The 17,425-nt window shown below is 34.3% G+C and overlaps 3 protein-coding genes across 6 annotated transcripts; 2 read left to right on the forward strand and 1 right to left on the reverse strand.

Annotated features, from left to right (window-relative positions):
* Nucleotides 1-1,772: 1,772 nt before the first annotated feature.
* On the forward strand, nt 1,773-8,436 carry LOC133689972 (uncharacterized). Of its 4 annotated transcripts, none has more exons than XR_009841366.1 (14): nt 1,773-2,142; nt 3,521-3,585; nt 3,820-3,892; nt 4,101-4,119; nt 4,328-4,447; nt 5,682-5,751; nt 6,173-6,216; nt 6,306-6,347; nt 6,570-6,629; nt 6,815-6,882; nt 7,485-7,542; nt 7,655-7,739; nt 7,960-8,110; nt 8,223-8,436. XR_009841366.1 is itself a non-coding variant. In XM_062110093.1 (13 exons), exons 1-13 carry the CDS (start codon nt 1,874-1,876, stop codon nt 7,965-7,967), a joined length of 981 nt encoding a protein of 326 aa, XP_061966077.1. In that variant the 5' UTR covers nt 1,773-1,873; the 3' UTR covers nt 7,968-8,436. The 4 variants fall into 4 exon arrangements, 1 of the variants encoding a protein (XP_061966077.1); XR_009841365.1 differs by having other exon boundaries at nt 8,226-8,436; XR_009841367.1 differs by having other exon boundaries at nt 8,232-8,436.
* Nucleotides 8,437-11,809: 3,373 nt separating this feature from the next.
* LOC133688412 (alpha carbonic anhydrase 1, chloroplastic-like) lies at nt 11,810-13,695 on the forward strand. The gene is made up of 6 exons (XM_062107890.1): nt 11,810-11,894; nt 12,172-12,386; nt 12,607-12,713; nt 12,936-13,038; nt 13,285-13,467; nt 13,564-13,695. The coding sequence occupies exons 1-6, from the start codon at nt 11,810-11,812 to the stop codon at nt 13,693-13,695; spliced, it is 825 nt and encodes a 274-aa protein (XP_061963874.1).
* Nucleotides 13,696-15,071: 1,376 nt separating this feature from the next.
* On the reverse strand, nt 15,072-16,748 carry LOC133688408 (uncharacterized). Its single transcript, XM_062107885.1, has one exon. It carries the CDS (start codon nt 16,523-16,525, stop codon nt 15,617-15,619), a length of 909 nt encoding a protein of 302 aa, XP_061963869.1. The 5' UTR covers nt 16,526-16,748; the 3' UTR covers nt 15,072-15,616.
* Between the last annotated feature and the right edge of the window lie 677 nt (nt 16,749-17,425).

Below are 17,425 nucleotides of genomic sequence, written 5' to 3' on the forward strand. Positions count from 1 at the left end.
CAATCAAAATACGTGAATATGTGATGTGGGTGTGGAGCCTTGTGGCCTACTTCAAGACGAAAATGGCATAAATATTTACTCATAGCACTTGTTACAGTTATTTTGTTTTAGATGTGGTATCATGGCTTGAGTCCATGGAGTTTTTTTAGAATGCGATGCAAATTATATTTTTTAAAATTTAATTTTTGTTTAAAATAATTTTTTTTATGGTTTTATATCGTTTTAATATACTGATGTCAATAATAATTTTTTTTTTTAAAAAAATTATTTTAATATATTTTTTTTAAAAAAAATATTTTAAACTACCACCTTTACCATAATTCCAAACATGCCATGAAATCAAAACCCAACTCTTGAAGCAATTGAAACCATCGACGAAGTGGGTTAATGATGTTAGAAAACCGAATCACAAGGGCTCACCTGGCCAAGAGAGGACTAAATAGAGAAAAAGGCCTTGAGCCCTTAACCAAATCACCAATCAAGATCTCATCCCAAGGCAGGGAAACCATGAATTTGCGAAGAGGTTAGTTTCTGTTTATCACGTTGATGTTTGTTTAGAGAAAATAATTGTTAACTCTTTAACTTTAATAAAAAAGAAAAAGATATTTGGTGTCAGTGTTTCATTATTCACGTACTCATATTTCATAGTGCATTCACACGGTAAAGTGATCATTTCACCTTTCTTAAACAAAATTAATTATTTAGCTGGTGGTTAGAGGCAAAATTGTCTTTTTCGTGGGTTAATTTGCTATTATCATATTGATCAGGTACAAGTCCATCTCTTATATTTTGATGATCCACAAAAGTAAAAATAAAATAAAATTAGGGTTTAATGGCTTTTTGGTCTTTTTACATTTTGATTGTATAATAAAGTTACTCCATTGCTATTAAAAGAAAAAAAAATTAAAATTGACATCTAGGGCTATTTTCATCTTTTTTCATCATGATTTTTAGTTATAATTAATTTAAATAAAGGGCAATTCAATATTTTAACAAATAAAAATATAATTAAAAAATAAAAATAATTAGTACGTGTTTTGCATGTATTAGTAAGTGAGAGCCATTGCTTTTTAGATAGTGTGCATAACACCTCTCGACCATCAAACATTGTTTTCTGTATTACATTAAAAGCATTATAGCATTTCTCTTCCTCGTGGTCAAATGCATGTGCACGATAGAGCAGTAGTTGAGATTTAGTGAAGTTTTTTTTTTTTTTTTGCATCTCATATTTAACATCTAGCTTTTCAAAAATCAAATGTGTTTTAGTTTTTTTTGTATTAATTTTGATTTTGATTTTTTTAATTGTTATTTGTTTTGTTTTTAAAGATTTTTAAAGTTTTTTTTTTTAATTGCAGTAGGCTACAACATAACTAATTCAACAGTGTAACCCATCAATGTGGTTTTTTTTTTAATTATTATTATCTGTACTGAAATATGACAAATTTGTTTTTGGCATGTGTTACTAACAACTCAAGATTTTTTAGTGGTGTGTTTGGTTACGGAACATTGAGAAAAATGAAAAGATAGAGAAGTCACATCTTCCTATATTTTATATTTTAAAAATACATAAATTCATAATAAAATTTTCTAAAAAACATAATTAATTATCTTTGTAACCCTAAACAGCATTGAGCAGCAAGGATGGAGGGACATAACTGAATTACCTGTCACATTCGTCAAGTACTAGAAAAGCAAGTATCCAAGTACAGGACAGCTAATTGAGCAAGACCGACAGATACTCATCAATGCCAGAAACAACAAATGCACACCAGCCACCCCGGGTTATCAAAAAACAAATGCACACCAGCCAGTCTTATTTCGCTAAAATCCCACCTCCACTCTTTCTCTTCACCAAAACCCTTCAGCGAAAATCATGGCTGGAGTACTTAACATCCACAATTTTCCTCTTCTCCATTCAGTTCCTGGCAGCCGTAAAACACCCAAGAAGTCAATTCCTACCATTAGAGCTACCTCAGAGACCCCGACTTCATCTACTTCTACTTCTACTTCTTTTACTGCACCACCCAATTTCAAGCCACCAGAGCCAAAGCGATTTGCAGTCAGACCCGACAAGACTTGGGATATTATTGGAGCTTCTCTTGCCTTGATTTTCCGGTTGGGTACTGGTGTTTTTGTTAATGGGTATGTTGAATTAAACTGAACAGTTCTCTTGTTTCCTCCTTTTCTTCTAGTTATGTTCATTGCTTTTTTATGTATATATTGGTTTTCTCATACATTGACAGGATCAATTGGCATCTTGTAGCTAGATGATTTTTGTTATCGATTTTGCTGTAGAGTTTACCGTGGATTTGAAGATTTCAATGTACTCAGACACAAATGTACTATAATTAAGTAGTATTAATAGTAAAAATTAAAATTTGCACTGTAGTTCATTTGAAATTCAAATTATTTTTTGTACAATGGAGCACAAAATATGTTTCCGCAAGTTAATTGAAGTCAAATAGTAGTAACTCTTGAGTTCCTTAAACTATATGGGGACATAATGACCTTTTAGGTTCCCAATTTTCTCCAGATAGATTTTCGAGGCTCTTTGTACAAATGTAGAAAAAGGAAATTTGGAGGGCAATCCTATGATTGATGATGGGAACCATAATGGTCATTATTTAAAGTCGTTTGTCTTCCACCCTTGCAATCCATTCGGGATTTCAATCCGGGTGTTATCACATAAAGCAGTGAATTAGCAAAGATGAGGAGGCTATCGATGGAAGGAGAAAAGCTAAATGGACTTGCTGGGGGAAAGGGAACGGGTTGTGTTGTTGGTGAAGTGACTTAGAATCCATCTCCACAGCTTTGCTCCTCGTTACAAATTCTCATAGTATTTTCTGGTCAGATAGTTTATAGTAATGAACTAATGTATGTTATTTTAAAAGGGCAGAAAAACTGAAAGGGAACGAGGGATAGGAAGGAAAAAGATGGGAATTAGGTCCTGATTGGATGAATTGAGACTGGGCTTGGACTTCCAGAGACAAGGGTTTAGAAGGCACCGAGAGTTTTAGATTGATTTTGGAGTTCCTTATTTGTGCTTCTCATTAGACAGAGTCCTGTACCATTCATTGCTTTAATAATACAGCTTTCATAGAAACCATGGAACCTAAAAGCTTAAGCTTCTAGCTGAGGTACCAAGAATGGGTGATTATATTTGCTTACAAAAGCCTTAAACTTCAGGTGCAATCTTTTAGAATTCTCCTCCTTTTTACAAGTTCCACCTTTTGACGTTTCCTTTGTACCATCTTCCAAAGTGTACACGAAGATGCACCCTTGCCTTCTTTTAGAGGCATTTAAGTTATTTTTTGTATTTTATTATCAAATTAAATGTGAAAAAAAGACAAACCAAAAAGACTAGAAATGAGAGATTATCAAACCCACCAATCTTAATCTGTAGTGATGCTATTCTTACACAATATGTGAAAACTATCATGTCCTTTATCATGTAGTTGGATCTTGTGGCAGCCACTTGGAGGATTCCTGAATTTATTATATCTTCGTTGGACTGTGGCAGGTATTCTGTATCTTTTGTTTCCAAGGATGCAATTCCACCCGACCAATATTCTCTGGAAGTAGCTGGTAGGTGTCAAATTTCCCAAATTTTAGTTGTCATACTATATGAAGTTGATATAGTGTACTTGTGTTGAATAGCTGGTGCAAGTTTCTATACCAGTTAAAAGATCAGGACAAATATGGAGGATTTATTTTAAGTCCTAAGTTGATGTGAAAGCATATTTGGCATTCCTGTTCAAACCCACTATCTTAACAATTAATTTTGCTGATAAATGTAAATATGATATTTGTCTTTTACAGGTTATAAAGTGAAAGAGACCTCAAAATTAGGCCCTCGACCAGAGAAGCCTATTGAGATATATGAGTTTGAAGGGTACATTACTTTCCAAATCATTTTTTTTTTCTCTGCATAATATAGTTGGTAGAAGGAATCTAGGTGGTGAGTTTCCTTGCAGTCTTTTCTCTTGTTCTTCTTTCCACTTATGACTCTTTTACATGCAATTATGATGAATTAATACTGAATGGTTGTACCCCTTTTCCCCTCCAAATATGGATTCTGATGCACTACCTGCAAACTTCAGCTGCCCATTCTGTCGGAAGGTAATGTCATTCAAAAATACCGTGTTACAAGTTATACTTAATTGACCTTGGGCGTGTTTAATTTGGTTCGTCCCAGGTCTTTATGGATGATGAACCTTGATCCATTACATATGTTGCTAGCTAATTGTTCTTATCACTGGCATGTCTCTGAAATTACCGTCTATGGCTTTCTTAAGATGTTAGCTGACGGTTGTGCAAACATGTTCAGGTTAGAGAAATTGTTGCAGTGTTGGACCTTGATGTTCTGTTTTATCCTTGCCCAAAAAATGGTCCCAATTTTCGTCCCAAGGTCGCTCAGATGGGTGGAAAACAGCAGTTCCCTTACATGGTTTGTCTTTTTTCTTTCTATTATTGTTCCCCAGTCACCACATGTACATAATGACCAGATATAGCTTTAGCAGAACAATAGCTTGACATAAATGTTTGGAAGGACCAGGTTTTACAAGTTAAACAGTAAAACCACAAAGAATCAGTGTCCAGTTCCCTATCATCTCATTCAACACCCTGAACCTTGTTAACATGGTAACAGAAGGTATCATTGGTTTCTTCGAGCAATTAATTTTCAGAGAATGAGAATCTAATGGTCACCAATTGTCTGACTGCCAACCATAAAATCTATATTATAGTTCTAGTTATTAGAAAGGAGATGATTTGATATATCCATTATATATCTGGGTCTTCAACTTTATCTGTATTGGCCATGCAAAGGGAAGTTCTTTGGCATTTAGTCTTAACTCAGGTTAGTTGTCCATTTTATCTGTGAATCATAGAGTTAATTTATAAATTATAATGGTCTCTTTGTTCGAACAAGATAGAATGAAGGAACCTGAAATGAAGCCACGAGTAGCTTTGCAGCCAAAAACTTCCAAAAATGGCCAACAATGTGTGTATATGCCACCGAAGAACTTAAACTACAACTTGAAAACAAATCCGCTTTGTGAAATATGATCAATAGTCGAGGTATGGGCAAATTGGGAATATGTGGCTCTTTGTATTCTGGTCTGGGCAGCAAAATTGGTTAACAGTAAAGGCTATTTAACACTTCCTGACTTCAGAATTCAATGCCCCATTCACATGCTTGCTTGAATTAGGTCTTCTCAAGTTCGGATTTCATAATCTAATCATGTCTCTTGCAATTTCAATTTCCCATTTCACTCTTACAGAATTTCATATCGTCATTTCTTCTATCCTTAGGTAAAGCCGGCTTAAGGTGAATACAGGTTTTGGGCAAAATTATAAATGAGATCTTTTAAAATATTTAAGAAATATTATTTATTTATTTTTTATGTATGCCTGACAAGTGGGGCCTTGGGCAATCGTCATTTTGTACTTGGAGTCTTTTGTTAAGTAGGGATAATCTTAATTTCATAAAGCATAATTGACAAACATACATTAGTTATTCTTAGGGTCTTTTGTTAAGTGCGGGTTTTGGGCCATTGCCCAAGTGGCTCTTAGGCTCTGGCCAGTTTTGTCCTTAGGCTTAATGGTTTTAATGCAAGTCATACCTTAAGGGAGTGACTTTAAGTCGAAGCCAAGGCTCAAAATTTTGCTTGTGGTTGCAGGTAGATCCAAATACTGGAACTGCAATGTATGAATCGGACGACATAATTAAGTATTTGGTTCAAAAATATGGTGTGTTTCTCAACATCGACCTGCTTTCATAATTTACTTCCATGTCTTTTCATTGTTTTCTCATCACTAAACAGGCTATCTGAAAGAATAAAAAGTAAAACTATAGAATACAATTTGCATGATCAGTTTGCCCATTTTTTTTTTGTTTTTACTGCTCATATTATTAATAAATAGATTAAATTTATTTTCTTAAAATTTGGGTAACTGTGATTCCATATCTTATCTTGGTCAAAGCAAGCCTAATTAGTGCTTGTTAGGTACTCTTTCATTTCATCTATACCTTTTGTCAATTTTAGGTGACTAAAGGAGAGGTTTAAAATTTTAAATGATGATTTGCTTTTTTTTTTTAAGCATTATAATTTATCCTGTCTGCTCTCTCCAACCATTTGATATGTTCTCTCTATTTGATTATCTTATTTAGGTGATGGAAGTATTCCTTTCACGCTGTCGCTTGGTCTTTTAACGGTTAGCAATTTGCTTATCTATTACACTCTCTAGTCAATTTGTAGAATGTAAATTTCAAAGATATCTCTTGGTGATTTCTGTTCTTGCAGACTCTGACCGAAGGTTTTGCCATGATTGGTCGTATGGGAAAGGTAAATAATGTTGAATTTTAGTTTGTAAATAGTTCCCATGATTATTAGATGAAGCTCATCTTTTCTTCCTGTGAAATATTTATTTATAAAACGTTCTTTGTAATTTGTAAAATTATGTTTTATGCTACCTTCAATTCCATTTTAGTTCATCGTGATTTTTATGTTTTCTACTAGTAATGTAATGGTGCAGATTGTCTTTAATGATCATTTGTGTTAATGCAGGGGTCATCTTATACTCCATCTAAACTGCCACCCAAACCACTTGAACTATGGGCATACGAGGTTTGTAGAGTGCCATATCAATTTTGATACTTCAACTTGCACGCTTACTGTTCTTTCTCCTTCGAGAAACCCTCTTCCCTTTCTGTTTTTCTATAGGGACTTCAATGGCCTTTATGTACAGGATACAGAGTTAATTGTTTCCTGATTTTGAAAAATAAGTTTTAGATATTTGCTTTCTATTTCAGGGTTCCCCTTTCTGCAAGATTGTTCGAGAAGTACTTGTAGAATTAGAATTACCACATATTTTTCGAAGGTAAAGTCCACATTTTTTTCCCATCAGATGCTTTGCTATAAGTTTTTTTTCCGTTTAAATGTAAAATGACAACTATTTTGTAAGTTTTCATTCTCTGTTTTAATAAATTTTGCAAGGGATAAGGTTTAGAGACAAATGTTTTCAAACACATCTATACCATTGCTTTTCAGTTGAATCAGTTGTAGTGAAAAATGATTTTCTAAAAACATTTCCATCCTTGTTGGTGTGTTGTAGAAAAACATTTGCAATGTGGACGTGCAGAAATATTGTAAGGAGATTGAGAGCGAGCAAATATCTTCATGCTCTTATTACCATAAGAAATGCGTATTCTGAAAGATCATTTAATTATTTTTGTGCTCTTTCTAACAAACAATTATCACTCCCATTAATTCCACTATTATTGGCATACTTTAGACATGTTAGTTGTGAGGCACTGTTCCTTTCTGTCAACAGAAAGCATTTCACCGGTTCCATCAGTTTTGCTTATCGAGTAGCATGCCATCAAGTTACTGTTTTAAAGCGTGTGTACCACACACGCGTGCACACACGTAATATGCAGGGACATTTTGTCTGATAAGGCTTCTGTTGTTTTCTATTATTAGCTGTGCTCGTGGTAGTCCAAAACGACAGATACTATTTGAGAAAGTTGGGCATTTTCAGGTGATTTATATTTATTTGTTAGTGCATTTCATATGTAACAAGAAACACACACCCTATTATCAGCATCTATCTATTTAGAGTGTGATATCAATTTTACAACAATGGTTTCCAGGCGCCTTACATTGAAGATCCAAATACTGGGGTCCAGATGTTTGAAAGCGCAGAAATTGTGGAATATCTAAAAGTAACATATGCAGGTTCATAAGCAAACTTCCTACAGGCATTTGAGGTTTTTATAGTATAATTGTAGTGACTGTATAACATCGTTTATTGCTGTGGTTTTACCGAGTTAAGTGCACCAGACAGAGAAGGTTTGGCTAGATTCTCTTTGATTAATCTGCACTTAGGATGAACTTCTGTTGGATGTTATTTTCTTTTTCACCTGATATATTAAAATACAAATTTTCACGATTGCAGCATTTTAGATATGAAAAGGCTGCTTCAATGAAGTGGCTGAAGTGGCCTCCAAAGTCCAGAACCTTTTTCCTATCAATATTGCTTCGTGAAGTTCTGATGTTCCATTCCACAAGAACTGTTCACTCAATAAGTCAATATTTACAAACAAGAGGTAATTCAATTAGGGAGAATATGTTGTTAAGGGCATTGAACTAAATATTTGGGCTATGTTTTTATGTGGTGTGGGACCTTTTACAACTAAAATCATTTACCAAATAAAATAGCAGATGCAGGACAAAATTCCCTATTTAAAGCAGAAGAACAGGCTAAAGGATGGAACAAAACTCATGTGAAGGCATTCTGGACTTTGGAGGACTGATGGATATGGCCCTGTGTGTGTGTGTGTGTGTTTGTTTTGAAGGGTGCGAACAATTTGTGCAGAAAACCCGAACTAGTTTATTGAGCTGACTACAGAAGGAAATGAAGAAATGTTGTTTATATGGTTAGCGATTGATAACAGGCACGGGCAAAGATGTGCCGCCAAAGGTTTAGGTCTGAGTTTAGTTGCATTCCGTGAAAACCATGAATCGTGTGGATTTCCACTAGACAGGACTCGAGTTAGGACTCGAGTTACGTTGTGAGTCAGGTTAGATTTTTTTAATATAAAAAAAAAATGTCAAGACAACGTTAATAATTTTAAAGAATCTAAGAAAAATTTGAGATTTGAATAATTGACTAATAAATTTGAATAATTTGATAATATGATTAAAAAAAAGCATTGACAATCAGGGGTGATTATTTTCGGTTCGATTGGGTTTTTATCAAAAAAATAACCAAACTGAATTTTTATTTTTTAAAAATCGAAACCAGGTCAAACTGACCGGTTTCGGTTCGATTTGGTTCAGTTTTTTGGGCAAAAATCGGTTCAAACTGGTTTGGCTTGTTTTTCTGATTTGGCTTGGTTGTGGCTCAGTTTTCTCGATTTTGACTTGGTTTTTTTTGTTTTGGCTCGGTTTTTCCGGTTTGGCTCGGGTTTTTTCCGGGTTTTTTTCAGTTTCGGTTCGGTTCAGTTTTTTTTCTTATAAAATCAAAACCGAACTAAACCGGCCGGTTTTTTTAAAATTTTAATCAGTTTAATCGTTTTTTTTTTGTTCGGTTTTTTTTGTTATTTTTTTTCCGGCTTTCTCAGTTTAATCGGTGTTTTGGTTTTTTTGCTCACCCCTATTGACAATAAAAAAAGAAAATTTTTTTGTAATAATTAACTATAAAAAATGAGTTGTCAATATTATACTTGAAAGGAGAAAAAAGAAGTCTATTAAAGACTTATCATCACTCTGTCACGAACACTACCTCACCAACAAAAAGAGTTTATTAAGACAATTCTAATGTCATTGTGAAAGGTTACATGACAACATTGAAAGAGACTGCACGCGTTGTTAGAGCGACAACCTGAAAAGCAAATAAAACAAAATATTATGAATTGAGCATATCATGTTTATATTTAATTAATTAATTTAGTTTAATTCAAAAATAAAATTTATTTTAATTTTTTTTTTTTTAAATAACAAATAAAAAGACTCGAGATAACTCGAGTCATTTTCAAAATTCGTGAAGAATTCTATAGAAAGCAATTAAAAAAATAACATATCCCCATTTCTAAATGCTGAAAGATGAAACAGATAAACAAAAACAAGAGCTAAAAATAGGGGGTAAAGAGTCAGGTAAATCCAAACGAATCTTCTAAACCAGTGTTAATCTCCTAAACTCACAACCCATGAAATTCTAGACCCAGACTTAATCAAGAAGTTCAGTTCCTAACTAATTTAATGTTGAAGGATGAAATAAAAAAAATATTAATTTAAAAAAGATGCCAAAGTAATAAAAAAAAATAACAATCAAAAGAATGAAAATCAAATCTAATAGGAAACAAAAACTAATAGAGGATAAAATCTTAAAAAAAAATTTTTAAAAATTATCTCAAATAAAACAAATAACAATCAAATAATAAAGATCAAATTTGATAGATGACAAAATTGAAGGAGGATGAAATTGAAGAAAAATCATATTTTATAAATTATTTCAAATAAAACAAATAGTAATCAGAAAAAAATGGATCAAATTTGAATGAAAAACAAAGTGAAAGATTACTTTAAAAATTAAAGAGTTATTCATGAAAATCAAGAAGAAAGAAAATAAAGAAAAAAAGAGATTTGGAATGAAATACAATCCTAACATGCATACTATACATACGAATAGAATTTATACTTAAAACAAAACTAGTTTAGAGTACTTATTTATTAAAGTTCTTGGAATATAACCAAACTAAAATTTTATTATTGTCAAGATTTAATTATTTTTTAAAAAAACTTTTTTTGGTCTTAACTTTATGTAAAAGGTCCAATTTTTTTAATAAAGCTTTCGAGATTTCAATAACACAATTTTATTTAGATGCAATTCTAAACAATATCTAATAAACTAAAATAATTATACTTAATTATATTTCTACAAAGATTGAGCCTAAACTCTAGATTTTAAGGGTGGAATTTTGTTGAAAGTTGAGCACTACAGTAGCTATAGCTACAAGGGAGAGGATCATATTTCTTTTATAATGTCTTTGATTGGTACCTTAATTCCATGCATGAAATTGCCATCCATGATTTTGGTCTTTTTTCTCGATAGAAGATTTTGATCTAGATTAAATTTTGATGTAGCAGGTTTGAAGGTTCTGATTAATCAATTATGAATTTGTTATTATTAAATTACATAGAAAACCTAGCATAGTCGTTTATGAATCAGTGAGATAAAATTAAGTTCAAAAAAAAGTTTTGTCATGCTAAATAACTAGTTTAATAAAAAAATTATAATTTTTTTATTGAATTATTGAATCATGCTTAAATTTAATTAGAAAATTTTGCAGATTTAGTTTTATAATAGGATAACAGGGAAGACATTAGATTAGGCTTAGAAAATATTGTTTGAGCGGATTTTTATTTTCCTAGTTATAATTTGGATTTCTATGTTGTTTTTTTTCTTTTTTATTAGAATTTATATTTTTCTTATCCAGTAAAGGTCGGTTATTTACAGTTTTAGATCCATTGAAGTGATAGATTATATTAGAAAAAAATATTCAGTAGCAAAAATATAAATCAAGGTTCTAGTTGACACCCTTTTAGGCAAAATTCTATCTTTTTTTTTATGCTTGCTTTTTTCTTGTCAAATCTGCTGCGTCAAAATCCATGATAAAAATACGGGGAGAAAACTCAGTTACCACCTCAACCAACACTTCAATTATTTGATTTTTAGCGTGTTCTATCCTATTTGCAGTTTAATGGTAAAAAAAATAAAAAAAATTCTTTCATCTTGATCAACAATAAGAACAGTGCATGAATTCTGAGATGCAGATTATATCTATCTAAGTATAGTCATCCCACTATGTTTGATTAAACTCAGAAAGAGCCGATGGTCTGCATTTTTTACCAGGCCAGCTTTCTGCGTTTTCAACTTTACAATAACAGAACCAAGCTGCTAGTTTGCATCAAGAGTGCAAATCCAATGGTAGGGATTAGGTCAGCTCCCTAATTTAGGATGAAGGTTTCTTTTAGAACATAAAACAGCTAAAAATATTGAAGCACAGAAAAAAAAGAAGAAAAAAGGATAGAGCAAACCCCACTACGTCTATGATTAGACATAGACATACAAAACAAGGTGTGCCAAGGGTTTCGAGGGAAACACTGCTAAATTTACCAGCTCTCTCCAAATTTAGCACCAGTACAGCTACTTATTAAGCCTATAATTTAACAACTCAAATCGATAGAGCCGCAGTTTTCTAATAAACATCTTCAAGGGAAAGGTTTTACTCTGAGACGAGAGCATGGCTCCTCAACCCACCTACTCCTTCATTGCTATTGCATTATTGCTTGCTGTCGCTTCTGCAAGTGCTACAGATCAAACTCAAGGTATGACTCTCTTGCATGCAGTACTCTTTCTTCCATACACACGCACACAAACAAGGATATGTGTTTTCTTTTTCATTTTTCTGCCATTAGAATGAATGAGACTTTAATTATATATGGTTCTTTTGAAACACGTATTTGTTTTCCTTTGACAAGTTATATGATCTGAATTCATTTGCTGTCTCTTTGGAGCATTCTTAGAAATAAGAAGCATAAACGACTTATTCTTTCTCTGTTGTTATGTAACAAGTGAGTTTGATTCTTGGGATTTTCTTGGCAGCATCTGCATTAGAATTCAGTTACGCTGGTTCAAATAATGGCCCTGCCAACTGGGGAAGCTTGAACCTAAAATTCTCTGCATGCACGTCTGGAGAAACTCAGTCTCCTGTCAACATTATCAAGAAAGAGGCCGTGAAAAACAAAAAATTGACACCCTTGACCAGGGATTACAAACGTGCAAACGCTTCTCTTGTTAACAATGGCTTCAATATTGGGGTTGGTTCCTGAAATAACTTTGTTAATTTTATCTTAAGGAATTCCTATGCTGTAATCAGCTCTTTGGCATATATTGTGGTAGGTTAGGTTGATATGAGCTAATGGAGAAAAAATAGCTTCAAGAGATCTCCTGGAAAACTTTATATATGCTGGTCCAAAATATCATTTGCCTTTTCATAATGCTAATAATTATTCTGAATGCTGAATTTTCTAAATGCAGTTGAGCTATGAGGGGAATCCTGGAGTCTTGATTGTAGATCATCAAAACTACACATTGAAGGAAATGCACTGGCATTCTCCTTCCGAGCATCAGATTGACGGAATACAGTATGCTCTCTCTCCATCTCTAGGTTCACAAATTGCTATCCAATGGCCTGGACCCTGTCTGCTTAAAGTGGCCAGCCCTTCCACGCACTATTTAAAACTTTATTTTCTTAACCTTTTTCAAAAATCTAATCTGCATTAAACATGTGTACATTGCCGTAGATAAAATAAAAACAATCTTTGATAAATAGTAACAGACACTCAATTGGCATTCTATATCTGCAGATACGCCGCCGAGCTTCATTTAGTCCACAAGAAAGATTCTGGCTCTGTCGCTGTTGTGTCAATACTCTACGAACTTGGTGACGCTGATCCATTTATCAACAAGGTAGAATTCACGTCACATTTTCATTGCATACTAATTTTTAGTTATTTCCGAAGGACGTGTAGCTGTAATCCAAATAAGCAATACATATTTCTTTGGTTGACGGAAACAATCCTGTTCATTTCTGGTAATATTTCCCTTGTCTCGAGGCAATCTCCTAAGATCCTGATTTTGTCCTGCATGAATTGATTGAAGGCCTAACATCTTCAAGAGAAAATTTTAACCAATGAAAGCTATTCGTGGTTGCAGATTAAAGACAAGCTGGATGCTCTAGCAAAGGAGGTTTGTGCTAGCAATGAAGAAGCCCGTATTCCTGTTGGGGTCTTGGACAATAAGCTCTTACGAAAAAATACCCGCAAGTACTACAGATACGTTGGTTCTTTCACCAGTCCTCCATGCACTGAAAATGTGATCTGGAACATTCTTGGCAAGGTAATATTTATACATGTATAAATATAGCTATATTTGTATGGGTGCAGATATATACAACCGCGTGCAGACTATATATAATGGCACACGAATATGCAGGCGAGAACAATATCGAAGGAGCAGCTAGAAGCCCTGAGAGCTCCATTGGGTGATGATTACAAGCAGAATTCAAGGCCTGTGCAGTCGCTGAAAGGAAGAACGATTGAACTGTATAATGAATTCACCAACTAAAAGTATTCCTACTGGAAACAAATTGTTATTTTCCTGTCATACGAGCTTCTGTATGCAATATTATTGCTAATTTACCAGCGTAGGTCATTTCCATGACATCTCAGCTGTGTATGCAGATGTAGCTTCACCCCGAATTCTCTTCTGCTCAAAACATTCTCGCTCTGTAGTTAATAAAGGGGCATGACAAGCGAATTGCACTTGCTTTCATTTCAGTTTGACGGCTGTGGTCTAAAATAGCAGTTCATATAAAGCTGATGACAAATATCTTGATTTCAAGTCCAATTCCAAGCAAACCATAGTTAGTGATGTGCACAATTCTCCCTAAATTCATGCCATTGCCAGAAACTTGAAAGCAACAGAAATTGTCCCAACTCATCCATATCAATCAATCTATGCTTAGAAAACCGGCAATTTAATTGTCTTATCGATCCACAACTTGTAATTAATTGAAGCAAAAGAATAAAACAGGTTGGTCGAGAAAAGTCAACCTGATTTGATTGGAAAATGAAGCAAATAATTGCATTTGCCTGTTTGCTCTCATGTGTCAAATTTGCCAACTGTGTTCAAATTCATATTCGTAGGGATTCAAGATCAATCCGTTGACAAGAGTTCCCTAGTTGAACAATCCCACGTCGATTTGCTTGTCCCCGCAAAGTGAGAGAAGAAGATTGGACTAATCGGTGGAAACAGTATAGAGTTTTGATTGGTTTGTTTGATTGAATATTTTTAAATTTTCTTTTTTATATGGTTTGGTATAGTCAAGATTCTAAACCATTCACGCAATGGCATTTGCAGACACCACACAAGTCAATAATGACGATTGTCCTGCCATGGGGAATCCCTCGCTTAAAAAGTGAAGAAAGTTGAACACACCGACTTGTTTACCTAAGAAAATGAATAAGGTCGAGAACACCATGGCTAAACAGATGAGACTACGCAAAGATCAAACTGACCCAATTTTTAAGGTTACCCAATCCTACTTCTAAAACTCTTAAACTCGAAAGATTCAGGCATGCCCTAACCTTATTAGCAAGAAAACACTTCTTGGTGATTTTCTCGAGCCTTGCTCTCAAATTAAACCCTTATATAATGGAGAGATCGCTTGAACTGGTAATGACCTTCCATGCTACCTTCGAGTTCCTTGAGAAGAAACTGAGACATGTATCTTCCAAATCTTTATCTAGATGATCAAACTAGACAAATGAGTGATTATTTTCCATCATATGAGTGGGTTCCACATGCATGTGAAGGGGATGACCAAACTTTCGCATGCAAACAATATTTACATCAGAAATTTATCAAATTTATATTTCATGCATTAATTTAACCCCGAGAAAATGATAAAATTACATGCAAGGCAAAATAACATTTCAGCATCCTTGCAAAAGAACCACTATCCAATGATATTATAGTCTTCATGAACTACGTACATTATTATAATAATAACAATCTACACTCAATTTATATCTACAAGCCCTTTCGGAGGAGAAAAAAAAAAGAGCAGTAAAATCAGGAAATTTTTATAGGATTTAGGGAGTAATTAGTAATATTTTATTAATTATTTTTTAGATATATCTTAAATAAAGAGAGAGAAAAGGATAAAATCTACAATCATAAAAATATTTTCCACTAAAATTTTTCTCTCCTAATTATATATATTTTTTAAAATAAATTTAAAAAATAACTAATAAAACACTACTCTACCAATTACTCCCTTGACATTATAAAATTTCTCACAAAATCACATCACAGGCTAAAAAAAACGTGGAAAGGTAGTAACTGTAGTTACCGCGTTTGAAACGGTTAATTCACCAAGCCAAGTCATCCTAAACTGTAATTCAAATTAAACCCCACAGAAGATACCCAATCACGACCGCAACCCCTCTTGCCTGGACCCCACCGTTTACTTGACCCAATCAGTTCACACCACGTCGATCTCGACACTCCACGACTCCGATCTCCTCCCGGACGCAAACCTCGTCATTCCTCCCAAACCAACAACCGGCTCCATTCCAACGCTCCTTCTTGGTGGCGCGTCTCTATCACTCGCCGGCAACCGGTCCCTAATATCACTCGATTTCTTAAGCGCGTAACTCTCGCTAACCGATCCACCATGCGACGTGACATTGCCACTCTTCAGTGATGTATCTTTATTGTTACTCTTAGACCTGAAGATGGCTTTAAAACTGGCAAAGAAACTCTTTTTTTCCTTCTTGTCCCTTTTAGTACTTTCCTTCTTTCCGATTGATTGAAAAGATCTTTGTTCTTGCTGTTGCTTCCGCAATCTACGGTTACGATCTTTCTTCGATCTCACTCTTCCCATACAAGATACTTTCGGTGAAGACGGTTCAACCATGGTCGTCGAATCCGATTTACCGGTCGAACCGGACCTTTTAGGAAACAATCGTGTGTTTCCAGGTTTACAGTTACGGCGATTCTTTTTGTCAACAACGAAGGTTGATTTCTGTGTCTTTGGTAAGCCAATGATTGACGCTTTAGTGTGCAAGCTGGAGAAACGCTGTGAGTTGGAGGAGTTAGGGTTGGGGATGATGTTCGGGTTTAAGTTTGTGGAGTTCGAGTTTCCTTTTGTGGAATCCTTGCGTTCGTAGTAAGCATTGGTGCTGAACCAGTCGAGTTCGGCATCTTTGGAAAGCCAGAAGGATTCTGGCGGGAAATCTGGTGGTACTTCGGCGAGATCGGAGGAGTCCAGTGGTGGTTGGGAGTGGTTGGTGGTGGTCGAGGAGGCGGCGATGGTTTCACATGCGACTTTGCGGTCGCAGGAGCCGCCGGCGCAGGCTGAGACTAGAGTTTCAAGATCCACCTGCGGCATTGTCCGTACAAAAAAGGAAAAATTATGTTCACAGTATTTTTAGAGAGAGAGAGAGAGAGTAATTAGAGAGGAGGAGATTAACACTGGAGGGTTTTTATAAAGGAAGTGACGAAGGATAATGAGAGAGAGAGAGAGAGAGAGAGAGAGAGGTGTTTTTGGAGGGAGAGTTTCAACTTGTTGACTGGTGCTGGGTTGCTTCTGGTATTTTTATGAGAAAACAAGCACTCTGTCTGTTTTACGGAAAACAAAACCTTTTCTTTAACTTTCAAGGGAGAGAGAAATAAATAAAAATACAACTTCTTTTTTTTCCCTACTTCTCTTTCCTTTTCTTTATTTTACTTTTTAATTTAGGTTTTGTCAAATTTCTCTTACTAAATAAGAAAGGAAGGGAGGAAAATGTTGATTTGGGTAGCGGCTTCAGGCCGCCGTTCTCCGCCCTGCGTCTCCTTTTTTTAATATTTTCTTCTTCTTCTTCTTCTTGGGAAGTATACCACGACTAGTGTGTCTTGTTTTTTATACAGTTGGATTTCTAATTGTTCCGCTCACAGAGACCAAGTTTTTTCTTTCTTTCTTTCTTTATGTTACGAGAAAAGAATCTATCTAGTAGAGTCAAATTGATAATATAATTTTTTGAATGGTGTAGATATAATATTCTTCTCATGTATGTGCTCCAATAAAAATAAAACATTTAGAAAAATCAATTATATTTTAATATATTTGATATTGATATAATTATTTATTAATAGTAACTAACCAATACAATTTCAGTCAAAATCTCTTTTTTACATAAAAATATATTAAATAAACTTTTAGCTTCCTTTATCAATATGTAGGAATAGCTTTCTTGCTGTCAAAAACATATCAAAATCTCAAAGTTTCACGTATATAAACGCACGAGGA

This window comes from Populus nigra, chromosome 3, assembly GCF_951802175.1.
Source record: "Populus nigra chromosome 3, ddPopNigr1.1, whole genome shotgun sequence".
Lineage (NCBI taxonomy): Eukaryota > Viridiplantae > Streptophyta > Magnoliopsida > Malpighiales > Salicaceae > Populus > Populus nigra.

Coding starts and splice junctions, on each gene's coding strand:
- LOC133688408 (XM_062107885.1), bottom strand. CDS start 16,525: ATGCCGCAGGTGGATCTTGAAACTCTAGTCTCAGCCTGCGCCGGCGGC.
- LOC133688412 (XM_062107890.1), top strand. CDS start 11,810: ATGGCTCCTCAACCCACCTACTCCTTCATTGCTATTGCATTATTGCTT. Junction 12,714..12,935: donor CATCAGATTGACGGAATACA/GTATGCTCTCTC, acceptor CTATATCTGCAG/ATACGCCGCCGAGCTTCATT. Junction 13,039..13,284: donor CTGATCCATTTATCAACAAG/GTAGAATTCACG, acceptor TCGTGGTTGCAG/ATTAAAGACAAGCTGGATGC.
- LOC133689972 (XM_062110093.1), top strand. CDS start 1,874: ATGGCTGGAGTACTTAACATCCACAATTTTCCTCTTCTCCATTCAGTT. Junction 4,448..5,681: donor AACAGCAGTTCCCTTACATG/GTTTGTCTTTTT, acceptor TTGTGGTTGCAG/GTAGATCCAAATACTGGAAC. Junction 5,752..6,172: donor GTATTTGGTTCAAAAATATG/GTGTGTTTCTCA, acceptor TATCTTATTTAG/GTGATGGAAGTATTCCTTTC.